Source organism: Oncorhynchus kisutch, linkage group LG24, assembly GCF_002021735.2.
Source record: "Oncorhynchus kisutch isolate 150728-3 linkage group LG24, Okis_V2, whole genome shotgun sequence".
Classification (NCBI taxonomy): domain Eukaryota; kingdom Metazoa; phylum Chordata; class Actinopteri; order Salmoniformes; family Salmonidae; genus Oncorhynchus; species Oncorhynchus kisutch.
In genome coordinates, this window is record NC_034197.2 from 6,220,732 (window position 1) to 6,244,848 (window position 24,117).

General features: G+C 41.0%; 1 protein-coding gene across 1 annotated transcript in view; it reads left to right on the top strand.

Annotated features, from left to right (window-relative positions):
- Positions 1-11,982, top strand: part of LOC116357024 (kazrin-like) — a 61,063-nt gene extending 49,081 nt beyond the window's left edge. The window contains exons 4-5 of the mRNA XM_031804336.1: positions 11,201-11,337; positions 11,755-11,982. Of these exons, the coding sequence (XP_031660196.1) occupies positions 11,201-11,337; positions 11,755-11,982 (365 nt within the window). The remainder of the gene's footprint in view (positions 1-11,200; positions 11,338-11,754) is intronic.
- The last annotated feature ends 12,135 nt before the right edge of the window (positions 11,983-24,117 follow it).

Below are 24,117 nucleotides of genomic sequence, written 5' to 3' on the forward strand. Positions count from 1 at the left end.
GGGGTAGCTGAGGCTGGGCATAGTCATGCTATGGATGGTGGTGTAGATGAGGCTGGGCCTAGTCATACTATGGAGGGTGGTTGTAGATGAGGCTGGGTCTAGTAAGGTTATGCTAGTGGATGAGGAGAGTATAGGGGTGAAGTGTAAGAGACAAGGGGGGAGGTGGAGGGTATCAAGCGGAAAAGGAAAAAGGGGGAGAAGAAAGGAGGTGGGAGGGGAGAAGCTGGTGTGGTCAAAGGCACCATGGAACCATGGAGATGAAAAGCAAAGTGAGTCTGAGGAAGAGGATGAGTTTTTTTTCAGACTCCTCTTCAATGGGTCCGGAGCTGACAGCCAGTCAAGCAGAGGGGTCTAAGTACACGTTGAGGGTACTGACAAGGTTCCTGAATGAGACCAAGGGGAAAAAAAGTTAATCTTGAGGCTTTTTTTCTGTTCAGAGAAAGTATGAAAAATTAGGGGCATGGTGTCCTCTCACCCAGGAAACGATTTAGCTTGAGGAAGTGGGACAACAGTGCGTAAGGGTCTACCTTCAGACATGGTTTAGATGTATAGTTTCTTTCTGGCACTGGGGCTTTTTGAGCTTTGCTATTGGTCTCTTTCTTTGCTGGCTTTTCTCACACTTCTTTTGGAGACTTCGGGTAGGATTGCTCAATATAAATGGCGCAAGAGATGTGGGAAAGAGGAGTGTGTTGGGTGAATATGTAAAACAAAAATAAGTACGGGTGTTGTTTCTGCAGAAGACGCATAGTGATGTGGTGAATGAAGTCAATTGGGGGCTCTGGTGGAAAGGGGCAAGTGTGTTGAGCCATGGGACAAATTTTAGTGCAGGGGTGGCAGTCTGTCTGTAAAAATGTGCTCCTCAAAGGAGGTGTGTAGGGGTAGGCTGCTTGCATTGCTCTGTGCGGACTACAAGAAATTTGCCAAGGTCCTCTCTAACGGACTCGGAAGTACATAAGGACCAAACATATTGTGTACCGGGACGCTCAATCACGGACATGTTGGACTTGTCGAGCGGTTCTAATGTGAACATTGGAATGATCTCTTTAGATCAAGAGAAGGCTTTTGATAGAGTGGTCCATGAGTATCTGTTTAATGTGATGTTTGGGAAGAGTTTTTTGACGAAGCTGTTGTATGCTTGGGCGCCATTTATGGTCAAGGTGGGAGGGGGGCTCAGTAGGCCAGTCTGGGTGAGATTGGGAATTAGACAAGGATGCCCTCTATCTGGGCAGTTTTATACACTAGACTGCAGGGAGTGTGCTGGACAGGCATGGATATCGTGACAGGCATAGCAGTGTCAGCATATGCAGATTATGTTTCTGTGATGGTCAGGATATGCAGGCACTAGAGACCAGTCTGACGGTGTATGAGGGATCTTCATCAGCTAAGGTAAACTGGGGCAAGACCAAAGCTCTGTGATGGGGGGGATAGGGCCCCTCTGCTTCCAGGGGGTTTGCAGTGGGGTTGCAAAGGGCTTAAAGTGTTGGGGGTCTACCTGGGCGCGGAGAGGTGGTTCAGGAAGAACTGGGTAGTGGCTGTCACAGGCAGTGGTGTCAAGACTGGCCAGGTGGAGGGTGCTGATATTAAACAACCTTGTGGCATCTTCCTTTTGCATAAACTGGCTGTCCTCAACCCCCCTGCCGGTCTGCTCTCAGACCTGCAACGCAAGCTGGTGGACTTTTTCTGGTCAGGCCATCACTGGCTGAGGCTGGCAGTGTTGGACATTACCGTCCATGAAGGAGGACAGGGCCTGGTGGAACTGGAGAGCAGGATAGCTGCTTTCCGGCTAAAGGCGGTGCAGAGACTGCTGTACCATACTGATGTTGGCTGGAGGGAACCGGCATGCGCGCTGCTGAGGAGAGCTGGCGGATTAGGGTTGGACCGGCAGCTATTCCTCATAAAGCTGGAGAGGCTGAGTACAGCAGGTCTCTCCGATGTTTAATCTGCAGTGCTGAGGGCCTGGCAGCTGCTAAGGCCCACACGAGAAGTGGGTGTGGGAGGAGCCTTTTTTCCACAACCCAGCTATCCCTTTGAGATTGGTTCAGTCGGCCACCCTGCAGAGGCAACTGATTTCAATAGAGGACGAGAGGAAACTAACACTACTTTTCAAGTCTTGGCCAACTCTCAACAGCGTTACCCTTTTCCAGGATGGCCCTACTTCTTCATTGCACAAATGAATAACCTCAACCAAATTCCAAAGACTGGTGACATCCAGTGGAAGCAGTAGGAACTGAAAACTAGTTCCTAAGAAATATTTTTTTGCCAATGAGAACTCAGAACAGACCGAGACCTCAAAAAACAAAATCTGAATGGTTAGTCCTCAGGGTTTTGCCTGCTACACAAGTTCTGTTATACTCACAGACATGATTCAGAGTGTTTTCTATCCAAATCTACTAATAATATGCATATCCTATATTCTTGGCATGAGTAGCACAAAGTTTAAATTGGGCACGCTATTTATCCAAAAGTGAAAATGCTGCCCCCTATACCTTAAGAAGTTATTAACCAATCAGCAGGCCAAAATCCATAGATAAACTTTAGATGGCCTTCTTTAAAACCTCTTAAAGATCGGGTGCATTTTTTCAACTTTTTGTTAAAAATTGTGCAAAATTTCAACGTCCTGCTACTTATGCCAGGAATATAGTATATGCATATGATTAGTATGTGTGGATAGAAAACACTCTGAAGTTTCTAAAACTGGTTAAATCATGTGACTATAACAGAACGTGTGTAGCAGGCAAAACCCCAAGGAAAAACTGTTCACAAAAAAAAATATATATATATCCGTCCGCGAGGTCCCTGTATTGTCTATGGCAAGGGAAAATAGATAGCGCCCAGTTTACAGTTCCTACAGCTTCCACACGATGTCGCCAGTGTTTGGAATTGGTTTGAAGTTAATCCTTGGTGAAATGAGAAATAGGCACTTCCTGTCAGAGGGTACACCGTGGGAAGTTATGAAAGAGAGAATATCGTCCATGATTTCAAGACTTGCTGCTATTGAATACAGATCGCCCCGTGATCAATTTGATCGATTATTAACGATTACAAAAGTAGTTTGAAAGTGTTTTGGCAAAGTTTATAGGCAACTTTTTTTAAATTTAAAAAAATGACGTTGCGTTTTGGAAAGCTGTTTTTTTCTGGATCAGACGGGCTTCATAAATGGACATTTTGAGTATACATGGACGGAATTAATCGAAAAAAAGACCAAATTGTGATGTTTATGGGACATATTGGAGTGCCAACAAAGAAGCTCGTCAAAGGTAATGAATGTTTTATTTTATTTCTGCGTTTTGTTTAGCGCCGGCTACGCTAATTCTTTTGTTTACGTCTCGTTCAGGTATTTCAGGGGGGTGCATGCTATCAGATAATAGCTTCTCATGCTTTCGCCGAAAAGCATTTTAAAAATCTGACATGTTGGCTAGATTCACAACGAGTGTAGCTTTAATTGAGTACCCTGCATGTGTGTTTTAATGAAAGTTTGAGTTTTCTCGAGTACTATTAGCATTTGGCGTTGCGCATTTCCATTTCCTGTTGGCTAGGTGAGACGCTGGCGTCTCAGTGGCTCTAAGAGGATAACTCGTTTCATGAATTGCACCTTGGTATAATGAATTGTGATTGATCGCTCGCCTCACCATTACCGATCCTCATGTTCGCTGCATAAAAAGACCGACATTACACAGAGTAATGAGACAGACAAACCCTTTTTCCCTAAAAACATTTCACTTCCAGAACTTGAACTTGCGTCCGGTTCACTCTGTTTGAACTTGACACCAATCTTCCTCAACATACCCTTTCCAACAAGCAAGAATTATATAAAGAATATATAAAAATAAAATAAAATGTAATTAAAAGAAATAACAAGGGTAACTATTTACTCGGTCTCGCTTTCTCTATCAATTCCCTGTATCTGTATACCTAGACTTTGTTTAAGCTTTTCCTGATTCATAATTTAAATATATAAACTTGCTGAAAATGCTATTGACTATGTACTGCTATGCGTAACACTTGTGGCTCCGTCAAGTAGGATTTGCAATGGCAAATGAACCTCTTTTACGACAAAGGCTGGTCTTCGAACGTATAACCATTACATATTGCAGTTTACCTCAGCTTATTGGCTATCTTCCAAGCTAGACTTCAAGATGATCAGTGATCATTGGGCCAAAATACAGCCAATCAACGATAGACCGGTCCTACCATTGGTGCGCTATGAGGTTATTGATTGATGTCTTCAAATCGGTTTGTTTCGGTCAATACGTCCCGGGAAAAGAACCATCAGGTATGGTTGTGTTAGTAACAACCAGAGGATTGCAATGAAACCAACCATGACTGTGTCGTGTCTTTGGCTATGCCGGATTAAGTGATATGACATGCTATTCTATAAAATCATTTCTCCATAATTAATATTACCTGATTGAGCTAATCATGTAAATGTAATTAACTAGAGAATCGGGGCACCACGAAATAATATTTATAGAGCTGTTATCTTCCAAATAAACTCTTAAAGACCTAGTAATATTCTACAGCAATAGCAGTCAATATTAATCGTCATCTTAATTCAGTCTCATCTGCAAGTTGTAAATTCTTGGATATCTGCACGAACCCTGGCTAACAAGTTGAATCAGCAATACAAAATTGGGTTTAATTATTTATTTACTAAATACCTAATTAATCACACAGAATTACACATACACATAATTAATCAACTTGATTACAAATTATGTCATAAAGGAAAAGGTCCCTAGCGGCGGAACAGATATAAAAGCTGGTTACACAAAAAAAAGGGTCTGGGTTTGAGTGAAAGAGCGGGAAGACTGAGGAACAAAGGGCGAAGCTGTGCTGTCGTAAATATGTTATGCATTCTAAATACCGTCCATTTGGAAAAGGAAAATGCCATAAATATTTAGGTTGGTGGTAGATGGAAGGCCGTGTTGCCCAACTGAGTCCTTTGAAGAATGTCTCTGCTGGTAAAGTGGATATGTTGTAGTAATGTTATTGTGTGGTAGAAGGGAATCTCTGTCTGTTCCTTCCTAACCTGCATTTGCAGCTGCTGTTGCTAACTCAACAGCTAGGAGGTATCACTTATGTAGTGAATAAGAGTTCAAAGTTCCTACCATTCGCAACCAAAGCTCACGCTGATGTTGGCTTCATTCTGTAGTTATCTGAACCATTCTGACATCGGACCGTCGTCCTCACATCCTCAGAACAGGATGTTACATTGTCGTCAAGTCTTTATATAGGAAGGGAGAGGAGGGAGTGTTTGAAAGGTTTTATAGCCCATGTCCCTTCACAGGGGCTGGCCACTGATTGAGCAGAGCCCAAACCTTATAAAAACCCAATTCTCACATTTTAGAAGCTAAAATCACATTTAATCTCATCACAAATAATTTCATATTCAAACATTTAAATTAAACAACAATTCTATGTGAATCCGTTAACTCTGATGTGTAGACTTTCCACTGTAGAGTTTATGTCATCTTATCATTGATGAGAATGTCTCAGATGACAACCGAACTGACATCATATTCATTAAGTACCACCGCGTATGTTCAATTGTTCGGATTACCAGAATATAGTTCATTTCCCCCCACATCTCAGGCTTTCACCTGCAATATCAGTTCTGTTATACTCACAGACAATATTTTTACAGTTTTGGAAACTTTAGAGTGTTTTCTATCCTAAGCTGTCAATTATGTGCATATTCTAGCATCTTGTCCTGACAAAATATCCTGTTTACTTTGGGAACGTTATTTTTCCAAAAATGAAAATACTGCCCCCTAGTCACAACAGGTTTTAACCTCTCTGGGATATGTGGGAAGCTAGCGTCCCACCTGGCCAAAAGCCAGTTAAAATGCAGGGCGCCAAAATCAAACTTTCATGAAATCACACATGTAAGATATCAAATTAAAGCTACAATTGTTGTGAATCCAGCCAACATGTCTGATTTCAAAAAGGCTTTTCGGCAAACGATGCTATTATCTGAGGATAGCACCTCTGTAAACAAAGGGAGAAAAGCATATTTCAACCCTGCAGGCGCGACACAAAATAAAATTATAATTCATGCCTTACCTTTGACGAGCTTCTTTTGTTGTCACTCCAATAAGGTCCTTTTGTTCGATTAATTCCATCGATATCCAAAATGTCCATTTATTTGGCATGTTTGATCCAGAAAAACACTGGTTCCAATTTGCACAATGTGACTACAAAATATCTCTAAAGGTTACCTGTAAACTTTGCCAAAACATTTCAAATACAACTTTAGGTATTTTTTTACGTAAATAATCGATAATATTGAAGACGGGATGATCTCTGTTCAATACAGGAGGACAACGAACTGTAGCTAGCTTTCTGATCACGCGCCTCTATCTAACAGTACACTTGAAGTGACCCTCGTTCTGAACAGGGCTACTTCTTCACTACACAAAGGAAAAATCTCAACCGATTTCTAAAGACTGTTGACATCCAGTGGAAGCGGTAGAAACTGCAAGAAGGTCCCTTAGAAATCTGGATTTCCAATGAAAGCTCATTGAAAAGAGAGTGACCTCGGAGTTTTGCCTGCTAAATAAGTTCTGTTATCCTCACAGACATGATTCAAACAGTTTTATAAACTTCAGAGTGTTTAATATCCATGCATATCTTATCTTCTGGGGATGAGTAGCAGGCAGTTGAATTTGGGCATGCATTTCATCCGGAGGTGAAAATACTGCCCCCTGTCACCAATAAGTTAAGCTTGCAATAACTGTTATTATGATGGAAACCTGAATTTAGCTTCTTAACCTTCATCATTACAAATTACGTTGCTATTCCTTAATTTGCTTGATAACGTTATAGAAAAAGGGTTTATTGGATCAATATGGCAACTCCTGTCTTGCTGCAGAAAAAACATGTTGGTCTATTTTTCAGGCATTGTCGGCCAGGTTTTGAGAGGTCATTGGGCTACAGATGTGAACTAGAACTGGCAACCCTGTCGGGAGCGCACATTGTGTAGGCTAGGCTAACTATGATTTTGTTATCTGGTAAAAATGTTTTTGTCATTGCCGTGTAAATTAACTGGACGTATTCACTGCAGTATTAAGCCTAATATTGAGCTTATGAATTATGGGCTAATATGCATACGCTTCTAACTTGGGCTGTAGGCTACATCTCGAGCCTGTCTGTCTTTGTTCTGTTGAACAATTACGCACCGGACTTCTCCGTTGCCACAGCTATTCCTCTTAAATCTTGTGGAGTCCTAGGAAAAAACAGACTACAAAAGCTTGTTGGATACTTATGTCAACTTATTTTCTTTAGCCTTCTAATACATGAGAGAATCCCACCGTACTTCTCCGCTGTGCAATCTGGTTTCCGAGCCGGTCACGGGTGCACCTCAGCCACGCTCAAGGTACTAAATGATATCATAACCGCCATCAATAAAAGACAGTACTGTGCAGCCGTCTTCATCGACCTTGCCAAGGCTTTCGACTCTGTCAATCACCATATTCTTATCGGCAGACTCAGTAGCCTCGGATTTTCTGATGACTGGTTCACCAACTACTTTGCAGACAGAGTTCAGTGTGACAAATCGGAGGGCATGTTGTCCGGTCCTCTGGCAGTCTCTATGGGGGTGCCACAGGGTTCAATTCTCGGGCCAACTCTTTTCTCTGTATATATATCAATGATGTTGCTCTTGCTGTGGGCGATTCCCTGATCCACCTCTACGCAGACGACACCATTCTGTATACTTCCGGACCGTCCTTGGACACTGTGCTATCTAACCTCCAAACGAGCTTCAATGCCATACAACACTCCTTCCGTGGCCTCCAACTGCTCTTAAACGCTAGTAAAACCAAATGCATGCTTTTCAACCGTTCGCTGCCTGCACCCGCACGCCCGACTAGCATCACCACCCTGGATGGTTCCGACCTAGAATACATGGACATCTATAAGTACCTAGGTGTCTGGCTAGACTGTAAACTCTCCTTCCAGACTCATATCAAACATCTCCAATCTAAAATCAAATCTAGAGTCGGCTTTCTATTCCGCAACAAAGCCTCCTTCACTCACGCCGCCAAACTTACCCTAGTAAAACTGACTATCCTATCGATCCTCGACTTCGCCGATGTCATCTACAAAATAGCTTCCAACACCCTACTCAGCAAACTGGATGCAGTTTATCACAGTGCCATCCGTTTTGTTACTAAAGCACCTTATACCACCCACCACTGCGACCTGTATGCTCTAGTCGGCTGGCCCTCGCTACATATTCGTCGCCAGATCCACTGGCTCCAGGTCATCTACAAGTCCATGCTAGGTAAAGCTCCGCCTTATCTCAGTTCACTGGTCACGATGGCAACACCCACCCGTAGCACGCGCTCCAGCAGGTGTATCTCACTGATCATCCCTAAAGCCAACACCTTTGGCCGCCTTTCATTCCAGTTCTCTGCTGCCTGTGACTGGAACGAATTGCAAAAATCGCTGAAGTTGGAGACTTATCTCCCTCACCAACTTCAAACATCTGCTATCTGAGCAGCTAACCGATCGCTGCAGCTGTACATAGTCTATCGGTAAATAGCCCAACCAATTTTACCTACCTCTTCCCCATACTGTTTATATTTCTTGACTTTTCTGCTCTTTTGCACACCAATATCTCTACCTGTACATGATCATTTATCACTCCAGTGTTAATCTGCAAAATTGTAATTATTCGCCTACCTCCTCATGCCTTTTGCACACAATGTATATGTATATAGATTTACTTGTTAATTGTTTACTCCATGTGTAACTCTGTGTTGTTGTCTGTTCACACTGCTATGCTTTATCTTGGCCAGGTCGCAGTTGCAAATGAGAACTTGTTCTCAACTAGCCTACCTGGTTAAATAAAGGTGAAATAAAAAAATCAAAAAAAGATGCATGCTTGCTCTTGCTTACTGAATGTAAAATAGGCTACAGCAATATGAACGGGAGGGGAGTTGTTGGAAAGGAGAAACTCATGTTTTCCTATAGTAGGCCAATCTTAACACTGGGCTATATACACCCTGACACAATACATCAGGAGAAACCCATGTTTTCCTATAGTAGGCCAATCTTAACACTGGGCTACATACACCCTGACATAATACATCAGGAGAAACCCATGTTTTCCTATAGTAGGCCAATCTTAACACTGGGCTATATACACCCTGACACAATACATCAGGAGAAACCCATGTTTTCCTATAGTAGGCCAATCTTAACACTGGGCTACATACACCCTGACATAATACATCAGGAGAAACCCATGTTTTCCTATAGTAGGCCAATCTTAACACTGGGCTATATACACCCTGACACAATACATCAGGAGAAACCCATGTTTTCCTATAGTAGGCCAATCTTAACACTGGGCTACATACACCCTGACATAATACATCAGGAGAAACCCATGTTTTCCTATAGTAGGCCAATCTTAACACTGGGCTATATACAGTGCCTTGCGAAAGTATCCGGCCCCCTTGAACTTTGCGACCTTTTGCCACATTTCAGGCTTCAAACATAAAGATATAAAACTGTATTTTTTTGTGAAGAATCAACAACAAGTGGGACACAATCATGAAGTGGAACGACATTTATTGGATATTTCAAACTTTTTTAACAAAACAAAAACTGAAAAATTGGGCGTGCAAAATTATTCAGCCCCTTTACTTTCAGTGCAGCAAACTCTCTCCAGAAGTTCAGTGAGGATCTCTGAAAGATCCAATGTTGAACTAAATGACTAATGATGATAAATACAATCCACCTGTGTGTAATCAAGTCTCCGTATAAATGCACCTGCACTGTGATAGTCTCAGAGGTCCATTAAAAGCGCAGAGAGCATCATGAAGAACAAGGAACACACCAGGCAGGTCCGAGATACTGTTGTGAAGAAGTTTAAAGCCGGATTTGGATACAAAAAGATTTCCCAAGCTTTAAACATCCCAAGGAGCACTGTGCAAGCGATAATATTGAAATGGTTGGAGTATCAGACCACTGCAAATCTACCAAGACCTGGCCATCCCTCTAAACTTTCAGCTCATACAAGGAGAAGACTGATCAGAGATGCAGCCAAGAGGCCCAGGATCACTCTGGATGAACTGCAGAGATCTACAGCTGAGGTGGGAGACTCTGTCCATAGGACAACAATCAGTCGTATATTGCACAAATCTGGTCTTTATGGAAGAGTGGCAAGAAGAAAGCCATTTCTTAAAGATATCCATAAAAAGTGTAGTTTAAAATTTGCCACAAGCCACCTGGGAGACACACCAAACATGTGGAAGAAGGTGCTCTGGTCAGATGAAACCAAAATGGAACTTTTTGGCAACAATGCAAAATGTTATGTTTGGCGTAAAAGCAACACAGCTCATCACCCTGAACACCCTATCCCCACTGTCAAACATGGTGGTGGCAGCATCATGGTTTGGGCCTGCTTTTCTTCAGCAGGGACAGGGAAGATGGTTAAAATTGATGGGAAGATGGATGGAGCCAAATACAGGACCATTCTGGAAGAAAACCTGATGGAGTCTGCAAAAGACCTGAGACTGGGATGGAGATTTGTCTTCCAACAAGACAATGATCCAAAACATAAAGCAAAATCTACAATGGAATGGTTCAAAAATAAACATATCCAGGTGTTAGAATGGCCAAGTCAAAGTCCAGACCTGAATCCAATCGAGAATCTGTGGAAAGAACTGACAACTGCTGTTCACAAATGCTCTCCATCCAACCTCACTGAGCTCGAGCTGTTTTGCAAGGAGGAATGGGAAAAAATGTCAGTCTCTCGATGTGCAAAACTAATAGAGACATACCCCAAGCGACTTACAGCTGTAATCGCAGCAAAAGGTGGCGCTACAAAGTATTAACTTAAGGGGGCTGAATAATTTTGATTTTTTATTTGTTAAAAAAGTTTGAAATATCCAATAAATGTCGTTCCACTTCATGATTGTGTCCCACTTGTTGTTGATTCTTCACAAAAAAATACAGTTTTATATCTTTATGTTTGAAGCCTACATTACATTACATTTATACACTTGTTTCCTTTTTTATACTCTATAAATTGACTAATTTAGTTTGCCACAGGCGCGCCGTGCCGCAGTAGGGAAGTAAAGCAGAAGTTGAATCTATCAATTCCATTGGTTGGCTGTGCCCATAGCAACGTTTGAAAATGAGGTGGATAGAAGCTATGCTAACCGGGTCTCTCTTATTATCTCCATAGCGATGAAGGCGGACCCGAAGCATTTGAAGGCGGAGAAAGCATATCTCGTCAACCAGATGCAGCAGCTCTATGCCACGCTGGAGAGCCGAGAGAAGCAGTTAAGGGACTTCATCCACAACTACGAACAGCACAGAAAAGTATGACACGTTTCACACACACAGACATGCTGGGCATGCAGCAAAAGGCTTGAGTAGTTAGCTGTAATTAATATACAAAGTACACATCAATCGCATGCTTCATAGAAGTTGTGTAATGATTGTCATGAACTTATGTTATGGGTTAAGTGATTGAATAGATGAATGGACGTGTGCTAATTCCTTACTTGATCTATCACTATTCCTCTGTTCTATTGCTCTCTCCCTTTCTCTTATCTGTCTCTCGCCTCTCTCTGCCCCTCTTCCTCCCCCTCCCTCTCTCTGCCCCTCTCCCCTATTGCTCTCTCCCTTTCTCTTATCTGTCTCTCGCCTCTCTCTGCCCCTCTTCCTCCCCCTCCCTCTCTCTGCCCCTCTCCTCTTACTTTCTTCTCTCCCTCTCTTCCCTTGTCTCTCTGTCAGGAGAGTGAGGATGCAGTGAAGGCGCTGGCTAAGGAGAAGGACCTGTTGGAAAGGGAGAAGTGGGACCTGCGGCGGCAGACCAAGGAATCCACAGAGTATGCCGGCGCCCTGCGCTCCCAACTGGACCTGAATGAGAACCGGATCAAGGAGCTGGAAGCAGAGTTGGCCATGGTGAGAACACACACCTACAGTGGTTCTTCCTTTAAAAGTGACGAGCTTATGCCGTGACCGTTAGTGGTAGACGGTGACATTCTGTCATTGCACCACACTATCACAAGGGGGAGTTAGAATGCTGATCTATCGGTAGTCTAAACTGTGGCACAAAATGACTATCAAATCATAAATTAATGGAGGCGTTTTCAGTCTGAGTCGTTCTTCTCTGGCACTAGAGTCCTGCATCAGGCAACAACAACAAAAAACTGTTGGTGGTCCTGGAGTTAAGAGAGAACTTGGGTAAATGCAATGGATGAATTTAACCATTTTTGAAAAATAGGCACGGTGGGCTTTTGGTTTCTCTCCCTCTAAAAACAGAAATCATTCTAAATAACAAACAGCCTTTATTTACAAATTAGTAAGAATGTCTCACCCCATGTTAAAGAATGGCCTTTTTTCCCTTTATTCAGATTACAACCACTCACTTTCGGTTATTTCAAAATGAAATCATCTCCAACACATCGTTATTTTTTAAACAAGCCATAGAAAGTTGGTTGCAATTTCAGTTTAATCCACCAGAAAAGACACAACAAATATTGTACTTAAACTCAAATATATCAATTGGAACCTTTATCAAAATAAGGAACTTGTCTGTCGGCCCTGCATTAAAAGGCCAACATTGATTAAAGACATTTGTGATGAATAAAAAAATATATACCAGTTTCATTTAAGGACCCAAAAATTGAAAGCTCTGCCATATAGATTACAAAATAGTTTGGAAAAGATTTTCGATGTACCGATTCCATGGCACATGGTTAATGAATTGTCCGCAATTTTCTGTTTATTATAACCTAAACCTATGGCTTTAATTAACCTTCTGAATTAATGATTATATTGAAGATAGAAGCCTTCTCTTAATGAGTTCCGAGAGCCGATCTGTTATCCAACGATGATTATTATTAGTATTAACCCTGCATTATAATTATATGAAAGCCCCTTAGATATAAATGTTGGAGATCTTTTGTTTTTCACAAGCGTAGCAGGCTGTGAATTCTGCAAACAACATTTCCAGGATGGGCTATTTAGCAGGACAATAGACTCTTCAACCTTTACAAAAAAATAGTCTCATAGCTCAGCTACTGTAGGTGTGAAAAAAAATCCCCCTGACTTGCAGTGTATTAAGAACTCTAAGGTTTTACATTTATAACTCCAAACCTCATGCAACTTGCAAAATGTCGGATCAAGCAAATACTGTACAGTATTTATGCTTTCGTTAATAAAATTATGATGAAAATACTCTTTCAAAATGAAGATGTTTATTTTCAACTATCAGCAGGACAATAGGGAGTACATATCATTGAATGACAGAGCATGGGACTGGTCTTGATATATCACTCAGATTTTTATTTGGAGATGTTAGGATATTTTGCTCTTCACTTAGGAGCTTAGACCTACTCTCGACAGGTCCAGTTGTACAGCGCCATATTTTCCTAACTCACACCAGTAATGAATTCGCTTTAAATCAAATCAAATCAAATCAAATTTTATTTGTCACATACACATGGTTAGCAGATGTTAATGCGAGTGTTGCGAAATGCTTGTGCTTCTAGTTCCGACAATGCAGTAATAACCAACGAGTAATCTAGCTAACAATTCCAAAACTACTACCTTATACACACAAGTGTAAAGGGATAAGGAATATGTACATAAAGATATATGAATGAGTGATGGTACAGAGCGGCATAGGCAAGATGCAGTAGATGGTATCGAGTACAGTATATACATATACATAGCCGTGATTGTAAAATGTATCAGCTGATGCATTGGTCCAGAGCCAGGTGGTATTGACCGAGAGTCAGCCGGAGACTGACGTGTTGAAGAGGGTGAGGCACGAGATGGAGTCACATGCCAGGCACACCTGTGAGCTCTGGAACTCAACCTCCTGTTTGTTGACTCTGCAAACAACTTGTTCTTGATGGGCTATACGCCATCCACCCATGATGGACTATCAGCAGGACAATAGACTCTTGCCGAGTTTAGGGACTTTAAATGTACAGTATCAATAGATGTTTGCAAGACATGTCACTTCTCCTATCTATTTTCCATAGCCCACCAAATGCACTGTTTCTAAACACCTCTGGATGGATCCATAACAAATTACTATGGGAATAAATATCACTGAATGACAGAGCATGGGGACTGGTCTTTATAAATCAATCAGATTTGTATGTGGAAATGTAAGGATTATTTTGCTCTTCACTCGCAGTCACTTAGTAGACTAGGCATACTCCCGACCGGTCACGTTGTACAGCCCCATATTTCCCAAACTGAAACCCTTAATTAAATCGCTTTAGCCGTGATTGTAAAATGAATCAAAGCTCCCTTTGTTATTTAGTTGTATAACTAAATTGCTTGACTGTATTTAACCTCTCTAGGGTATGTGGGACACTAGCGTCCCATCTGGCCAACATCCAGTGAGATTGCAGAGCGCCAAATTCAAATACAGAAATGCTCATTATAAAAATTCAGAAAACAAAACATATTTTACTATTTTATTAACTTCTTGTTAATCTAATCAGGGTGTCAGATTTATAAAATGCTTTTTGGCGAAAGCATACCTAGCCAAGAACATAGCCCAGTTGACAAATTATTACAAACAGTAACCAGCCATTAAAATTAATCCCTTACCTTTGATAATCTTCATATCGTGGCACTCAGAATACATTAATTTACTCAATAAATGTTCCTTTTGTTCGATGAAGTCTCTTTATATCCAAAAACCTCAGTTTTGTTTGCGTTTTCTTCAGTAATCCACAGGCTCAAATGCAGTCAACACAGGCAGACAAAAAATCTAATTTCTATCCGTAAAGTTCATAGAAACATGTCAAACAATGTTTATATTCAATCCTCAGGTTGTTTTTAGCCTAAATTATCTATAATATTTCAACCGGACAATAACATCATCAAAATAAAAGGTAAACAAGAAATGCACTCTCTCGGGATTGCGGATGAAAAAGCTCTGTGACACGTAAGTGTCCACTCATTCAGATTGGTCTTACTCCCTCATTTATAAGAATACAAGCCTGACACAAGCCTGACACAAAGACTATTGACATATAGTGGAAGGCATGGGAACTGCAAATTGAGACCTAAGTCAATGGATACTGTAATGGCATGGAATAGAAAACTACAAAACCAACAACAACAAAAATACTACCTGAATTGATTTTTCTCAGGTTTTCGCCTGCTAAATCAGTTCTGTTATACTCACAGACACTATTTTAACAGTTTTGGAACTTTAGAGTGTTTTATATCCAAATCTTCTGGGCCCGAGAAGCAGGCGGATTAATTAGGGCATGCTTTTCATCCAAAATTCCGAATGCTGCCCCCTACCCTAGCGAGACATGGATAACTTGTATGCTGTGTGATGACATGCACAAATTAATGAGTGATTGATTGACGTGCTGTATATTTAAAGTAGGCCTTTATTCCAATAAGTAAGTTACGCTAAAACAGCTACAATAACAAATGCATTTTTGTTTTCTTGGAATAGAAACACGTTGTACAGTGCCATATTTTCCAAACGGAAACCCTTAGGCCTTACATCAGCTACAGTAATAAATGCATTTCCGTTAGAAAAACCATAACCATCATCAAATTAATTAAACTACATTTCTAAAAATCTATCCAATATAGTCTGTTCTATTCAAGGCTCCCTTCGGCTCTGTGGCCTACAGCTCCATATCGTTTCAATAACTTAGCTTCTCAAAGATGCCCTCTGGTGGGCAAACTAGTACTAACTACCATTAATGGCAGCAATGGCTGACACTTAATAACTTCCATAGAATTTTGTGGCATCCCGCAAGCACTGTTGCAGTACGACGCAACTTTTAACTTCTTGAGAGTAGGCGGCATGATTTTCGTTTTTGGCAGATTTTACACATTTGAAACGGCCTATTTCTCAGGCCCAGAAACTAGAATATGCGTTTCCAACGTTTCCAAAACTGTCAAAATATTGTCTGTGAGTATAACAGAACTGATATTGCAGGCAAACACCTGAGGAAAATCAAACCAGGAAGTGCTGTTTTTCCTGTAAGCTCTCTGTTCCATTGGATGCATTGCTTCCATTTAAAGGGATATCAACCATATTCCTTTTCCTATGGCTTCCACAAGGTGTCAACAGTCTTTAGACATAGTTTCAGGCTTTTATTTTGAAAAATGAGCGAGAAAGATAACATCACATCAGTGGATAGCTGGCGCAACAGAGTGGGGCAGCCATGTCTCTCCCTCTCCTATTGAAAAAGCGTCATTCCCGCTTGATATATTATCGCTTATATATTTTAAAAACAAACTGAGGATTGATTATAAAAAAACGTTTGACATGTTTCTGTGGACATTACGCATACTATTTGGAATTTTCGTCTGCGATGCCGCTAGAGCCTGTGGATTTCTGAACATAACGCGCCAAACAAATGGAGGTATTTTGGATATAAAAATAATGTTTATGGAACAAAGGGAACATTTATTGTGTAACTGGGAGTCTCGTGAGTGCAAACATCCGAAGATCATCAAAGGTAAGCGATTTAATCTATTGCTTTTCTGACTTTCGTGACCAATCTACTTGGCTGCTAGTGTTTGTAATATTTTGTCTACTGAGAGAGATGTTCTTACATAATGGCTTGTAATGCTGTATTGAAATCTGACATGCCAGGTGGATTAACAACAATCTAAGCTGTGTTTTGCTATATTGCACTTGTGATTTCATGAAAATTAAATATTTTTAGTAATTTAATTTGAATTTGGCGTTGATGAAAATGATCCCGCTAAAGGGATGGGTGCGTCAAGAAGTTAAAGGAAGAACCACAGTACATACATGTATGGAAGAAGCACTGTAAATACATACATGCACACATGGAACACACTCACAAAAGCACACAGATACAGAAGTGTAGACACACATTAGTTCGAGCCTGGTCAGCAATCCAGGGTAAGTGGAAACACAGAGATCTGTGTTGCTGGATCATTACACTTCTTCTACACAACGTGAAGAGCAGACCCTTTCAATGTGTGTGTGTGCCCTCCCTGTCTCCCCCCTCAGATATGTAACTGTGTGATACAGAAAATGGAATACCGGGTGTTTGATCGCCCCGTCGACAGGCAGCCCTCCCCTAGGGTCATGGCGATAAGAGCAGTCCCCCTGCTCGACCCTCTTTGTGACAGCCTCTCATCTTCTCTCCTGTGTGAAATTCTTTCAGGGAGTCTTGTATGCACCAGACCTTGGTTCAAATAGTATTTGAAATCCTCCAAATGCTATCGCTGTGCTTGATTGAGCTTGCCTGGCGCAACGAAAACGAATCTACCAACCACGTCCATCTTCCACTCCAGGCATGCTCGAAGATTGAATACTATTTGAATCCAGGTCTGGTATTCACGTGTATAACTAAGCCCCTGGTTGATGCCAATGGCCGTGTAACCTTCAAAAGGCAATCTGATTAACCCCTTTCTTGGTTTCATGTAACTTCTGACTGGAAGGATCATCTGGTGTAATTGTTAGGAAACTGCATTGATTAATTCACTAACTGAGTTCCCCATGTTTGGCCAGGTAGATGGTTAGGACTCTGTCCTGCATGTCTAAGGATTTGAACGGGTGATTAAAGTGGTATTGTTGGTAATCCAGGTGACAAGTATGATGATGATCATCGTGATGATATGGGTGATGATTATGGTGGTGTTAGTGAAGATGATGGGGATAATTGTGGTGAAAATCATGATAATGTTCTTCGTAGCTTGCTGCATGACAGTATTGTGAAGACATCTTTCCTATTTCACTGTACAGTACAACATTGTAAACCTTTATCCCGTCGTGCACTTGAACACACTTTTCTAATAAGCGGATAAGAGCACAAACACCTGAAAATATACACACACACTTCCTAACTCTCACACTCCCTCCCATTGTGCTGCCAGAAGATGATGTTCGACTCTGTGGCAGAGACCTGTGGAGCAGATGCAGACATTAAACTAAAACTTACAGTATCAGTCAAAAGTTTTAGAACACCTACTCATTCAAAGGTTTTTCTTATTTTTAATATTTTCTACACTATAGAATAATAGTGAAAACATTAACACATAAAATAACACATATGGAATCATGTAGTAACCAAAAAAGTGTTAAACAAATCAAAATATATTTTATATTTGAGATTCTTCAATGTAAGCCCTTTGCCTTGATGACAGCTTTGCACTCTCTTAACCAGCTTCATGAGGTAGTGTTAGAGTTGCGTAAATTCGAATCTGGTATCAGGATAAATATAACAATGAGTCACCGATTTTATACTATGTATTTTTTTTAGCTAAGTAATAAATGGCAAATGCAACTTTCGTATATACGGGCTCACTGTAATACCACGCAGGGCAGAACAGGGAACTGACAAGATGTATGTAAAACAGTATTCTTTATACTGTGATAGACAGTTCCAACCCGTCTGTTGGCCTATCACAGTAGAGACTGGGCGTGGTTTAAACTTGCTCAGCCTATTGCAGGCGCTCAGGCGGGTCCCCGCCTCTTGGCGCTTCTGTTGATAGATGTAACTAACTGCTGCTTGTGAAGAACATCCAGGCTCTCATGCTCCATACCGTTATCTCGCACCTGGCTCCTGTTATCTAACAAAAGACCGCTTGTTCTCGCAACACCCCAATGTGCCCTCCTCGCAACTAATTTGAACAGTTCCTGTCTTCATGCTTCTCTGTATTTTTCCATCATGAGAAAGTCCCATGGCCCTGATACCTTTAACAATGTTTCAAGTCAGCTATGTTGCATAACACATACATACATCCACACAAGCCAACAGCAGATAATATTCAATCATATATATGGTAATTGCTATAATGTAAAATACAGGATCCAACAGTAGTCACCTGGAATGCATTTCAATTAACAGATGTGCCTTGTTAAAAGTACATTTGGCTGGAACTTCTTAATGTGTTTGAGCCAATCAGTTATGTAGTCACAAGGTAAGGGTGGTATACAGAAGATGGCCCTATTTGGTAAATGACCAAGTCCATACTATGGCAAGAATCGCTCAAATAAGCAAAGAGAAACGACACACCATAATTACTTTAAGACATGAAGGTCAGTCAATCTGGAAAATTTCAAGACCTTTGAACACTTCTTCAAGCTCAGTCGCAAAAACAATCTAGCGCTATGATGAAACTGGCTGTCATGAGGACCGCCACAGGAAAGGAAGACCCAGAGTTACCAGCAGAGGATAAGTCCGTTAGAGTTACCAGTCTCGGAAATTGCAGCCCAAATAAATTCTTCAGAGTTCAAGTAAAAGATGCATCTCAACATCAACTGTTCAGAGGAGACTGCATGAATCAGGCCTTCGTGGTCGATTGTTGCAAATAAACCACTACTAAAGGACACCAATAAGCGGAAGAGACTTGCTTGGGCCAAGAAACATGAGCAATGGACATTTGACCGGTGGAAATTTGGTCTGATGTGTCCAAATTTCAGATTTTTTGGTTCCAACCTCCTTTTGACTCGCCTTATCCACTTTTCTCGACTTTATAACTCTCGTCTCCCGTTAGTTCCGACACCTCCTTTGAGGAATTTCTACCCAACTTTAATCCTTACCATTACTCGTAGCTATGGTATTTAATCACTTACCTATGTGCGTGTATTTCTTTGAATCTGCTAATTACCGTTACTTAATTACTTTAGTTGCTTTTCTGTCTGACTATGTGTGTGTCTCTTGATAATCAGTATGTATTCTCCTTTCTGGAAACCTCATCTATAGATGACTTTTGATTGGACATTTACATTTCACCCGTATACAATTATAAGCTCATTATAAACTATTGTTCCTTGGGACTTTCAACGTTAATATCTCATATCTCACTACTCTAGAATTGGCTTCCCTCTCCTCCCCTTAGATATTAATCTCTTTCAGTATTGAATGGGTTCAGTTATTATGTTCGCCTAGAATTGCCCTGCCTTCTCATCAAGCCTAATTTATCCTCACCTGTTTCAATATATCTATCTGCTACTTTTCATATACAGATAGACTACTAGGTTAAAACTTTGTTTAGGTATGTTTATTGAATTAATGGCTATCCTATTTGTACAGAATGACCGTCCCATCTAACAATACTTACTATATCCCACCCTTAAAAAATCTTTTGGTTTGCAAGGCCAAGATTGATTAAGTCCTAGTTTACATTCGGTAGTGCACCTTACCACGAGTCATTTCAGACTCGTTTCCTTCCTATCGATTTTGGTTACACACAAAGTAGAAACTCATTGTATTTGTTCAAAATATTAAAGCAACTATTATTGATTAAATCCAAACTCCTTTAGCACCTTCAATCAAAAATATCTTAAATAATTCCTCCCAAATTCGAGAATAAAGACTATTTACCTTCGTCCTGTAGACTGGGAAAAGCAATTGCCGGTTCGATTCCGTCACGTTCTCTGTCGACCTAAGATATATATACCGGCCTGTTATTAAACCTCTGCTGGAGGCCAGGACTTTAAATAACGAGTCCAGCCTCGTCCGTGCACGGTTTTCGGCTTTTACCTTCGGACGACAGAGAAGTTTGTGGAATCCACTCGAAGGACCAATTGTTACTGTAATTTAATTATGCCAATGTGCTTTCATCAATTGAAAGCCCTTAATCTATTTTATGAGAATTTGTAAGATTTCTTGTTTGCATAAAATAGACGCAGACCAGTCTTTCAATAATAGGTAATAGAATTTATTCTCGGAGCGTGCTCCCACTTAATCACGTGCAGCAGTTTATAGACAGATTACGTCATTTCACTGCTTTAACAGAATCCCCTCCTCTCGACCGGGACAAAGTAAGGTGAAAAGTTCATTTTAACTTACTAACACACTCCCAGATAACTTTTGACCCCTCAACATTATCGATCACCACTGAACTAACAGTTTTAATTAACAGAAAACCTAGGAATGCACTCACTGCCTTATCTAAAAACCCCAGAGCTAAGTTTCAGTAGGGTCAACCATAGGCTAACGACCTTATGTGTTTACACAGTCCCCAACCCATTTGTGTCTGCCTAGTTGGAATGGTGTTCATTAACTTTTTATTACTCCTTGTCCGTGTCACACAATCCCTTCTTATGAACTCATATTGTTAATCACTTATTGTCACGACTCCGACCGAAGGACACTCCCCTTCACGTTCGGGTGGCGCTCGGCGGTCGTCGTCGCCGGCCTACTAGCTGCTACTGATTATTTCCTCCCCCTCCTTATGTGTTGATTGTGTGCACCTGTTTTGTGTTAGGTAGTAGGCTTTATTAGTCAGCCGGCCCGCAGGGTTCCTTGTGCGGGATTAATTATTGTGATCGTCTGTTTGGTGTACTTATGTGCACGTCTATGGGTTTTGTGTTTTCCCATTTTGTGGTTTTTCCCTGGACAGTTTAAGTCCCCCTGATTGGGGCATTTGTTTGTTCAGTACGCCCTGTGTGTTTGTGAGGGTTGGCTTATGTTCAGCGTTTTCTCAGTGCATTAAAATAGCACTCCCCTGAACTCTCTGCTTCCTGCGCCTGACTCCTCACCCACTACACTCAGACCGTTACACTTATATAACAGAGTATAAATTTACTTAGTTACAATTCTATTTAAAATGGGGATATTGTTTATTCATTTATCCATAATAATTTCAACATAATGTTAAATAAATTGTTTTTTTTAATTGAAAGAATGTTGATATTCTAACCCCGATCATAACTGGCTGCCGACATCAACAACCCTAATCTCAATTCAAAGACAAGGACAGTTAACTACTATATTACAATGCATTATGCAATGCATACACATTTGTCAAACCTGCATTCATTTGTGTTGTATAGATCAACAAATTGTAACAAAAAGTATTTTGGTTAACAATCCACACCACAGAGCAAGCAATCTGTCACGCGGTCCTTCCTGGGAAGGAGGAAAGGCGGACCAAAACGCGGCGTGGTTTGTGTTCATCTTGATATTTAATCAAAAAAAGTACTGAGCACTGAATACAAAAACAATAAACAAATAACGACCGTGAAGCTAAATGAGAACTGTGATGACACAAGCCATCAACATAGACAATCACCTACAAACAAACAGTGCAACCCAGGCTACCTAAGTATGATTCTCAATCAGAGACAACTAATGACACCTGCCTCTGATTGAGAACCATAGTAGGCCGAAACATACAAATCCCCAAATCATAGAAAAACAAACATAGACTGCCCACCCAACTCATGCCCCGACCATACTAAATAAATACAAAACAGAGGAAATAAAGGTCAGAACGTGACAGTACCCCCCCCCCCCAAAGGTGCGGACTCCGGCCGCAAAACCTTAACCTATAGGGGAGGGTCTGGGTGGGCGTCTGTCCGCGGTGGCGGCTCTGGCGCGGGACGTGGACCCCACTTCACCATAGTCTTGGTCCGCCTCATTGTCCGCCTCCGTGGCTACCTAACCACGGCGACCCTTCTAAATGGACGGAGGGGCAGCTCGGAACAGAGGGGCGGAAGCTCTGGACAGAGAGGCGGAGGCTCTGGGCTGAGGGGCTCTGGCGCCTTTGGGCTGAGGGGCTCTGGCGCCTCTGGCCTGACTGGCGGCACTGGCGGCTCCTTGCAAACTGGCGGCACTGGCGGCTCCTTGCAGACTGGCGGCACTGGCGGCTCCTTGCAGACTGCCGGCACTGGCGGCGCTGGGCAGACTGGCGGCACTGGCGGCGCTGGGCAGACGGGTGGCTCAGGCTTTGTTTTCCATAAACAAAGGTCTAAATCATGTTTGATTCACTCTGGATGTACAATTTTTGATTTGCTGTTTTATTTGAGATGATATGAACACTGTGGACCATTTTCAGCAAGTTGCAACATTGAAATACAGAAATAAACACTTTTCCATAATCAAGGTCTAAATCTTGTTTGATGCACTCTGGATGTACAAGTTTTGCTGTGCTGATTATTTGAGATGATATGAACACTGTGGACACTTTTCAACAAGTTGCAACATTGAAATACAGAAATAAACACTTTTCCATAATCAAGGTCTAAATCTTGTTTGATGCACTCTGGATGTACAAGTTTTGCTGTGCTGTTTATTTGACATGATGTGAACACTGTGGACAATGTTCAGCAAAGTTGCAACATACAGAAATAAACACTTTTCCATAAACAAGGTCTAAATCTTGCTTGATGCACTGTAGATGTACAATTGTTCTGTGCTGATTATTTGAGATGATATGAACAATGTGGACGATTTTCAGCAAGTTGCAACATTGAAATACAGAAATAAACACTTTTCCATAAACAAAGGTCGAAATCATATTTGATGCACTCTGGATGTACAATTGTTTTGCTGTGCTGTTTATATGAAGACTGTGGACAATTTTCAGCAAGTTGCAACATTGAAATACAGAAAAACACTTTTACATAATCACGGTCTAAATCTTGTTTGATGCACTCTGGATGTACCATTTTTGCTGAGCTGATTATTTGAGAGTATATGAACAATTTGGACAATTTTCAGCAAGTTGCAACATTGAAATACAGAAATAAGCACTTTTACATAATCAAGGTCTAAATCTTGTTTGATGCACTCTGGATGTACAAGTTTTGCTGTGCTGTTTATTTGAGATGATGTGAACACTGGACAGTTTTCAGCAAGTTGCAACATACAGAAATAAACTATTTTCCATAAACAAGGTCTAAATCATGTTTGATGCACTCTGGATGTACAATTTTTGCTGTGCTGATTATATGAGATGATATGAACAATGTGGACAATTTTCAGCAAGTTGCAACATTGAAATACAGAAATTAACAATTTTCAATAAACAAAGGTCTAAATCATGTTTGATTCACTCTGGATGTACACGTTTTGCTGTGCTGTTTCATTTGAGATGATATGAACACTGTAGACACTTTTCAACAAGTTGCAACATTGAAATACAGAAATAAACACTTTTCCATAAATCAAGGTCTAAATCTTGTTTGATGCACTCTGGATGTACAAGTTTTGCTGTGCTGTTTATTTGAGATGATGTGAACAATGTGGACAATTTATAGCAAGTTGCAACACTTTTCCATAAACAAGGTCTAAATCTTGTTTGATGCACTATAGATGTACAATTGTTCTGTGCTGATTATTTGAGATGATATGAACAATGTGGACAATTTTCAGCAAGTTGCTGTCA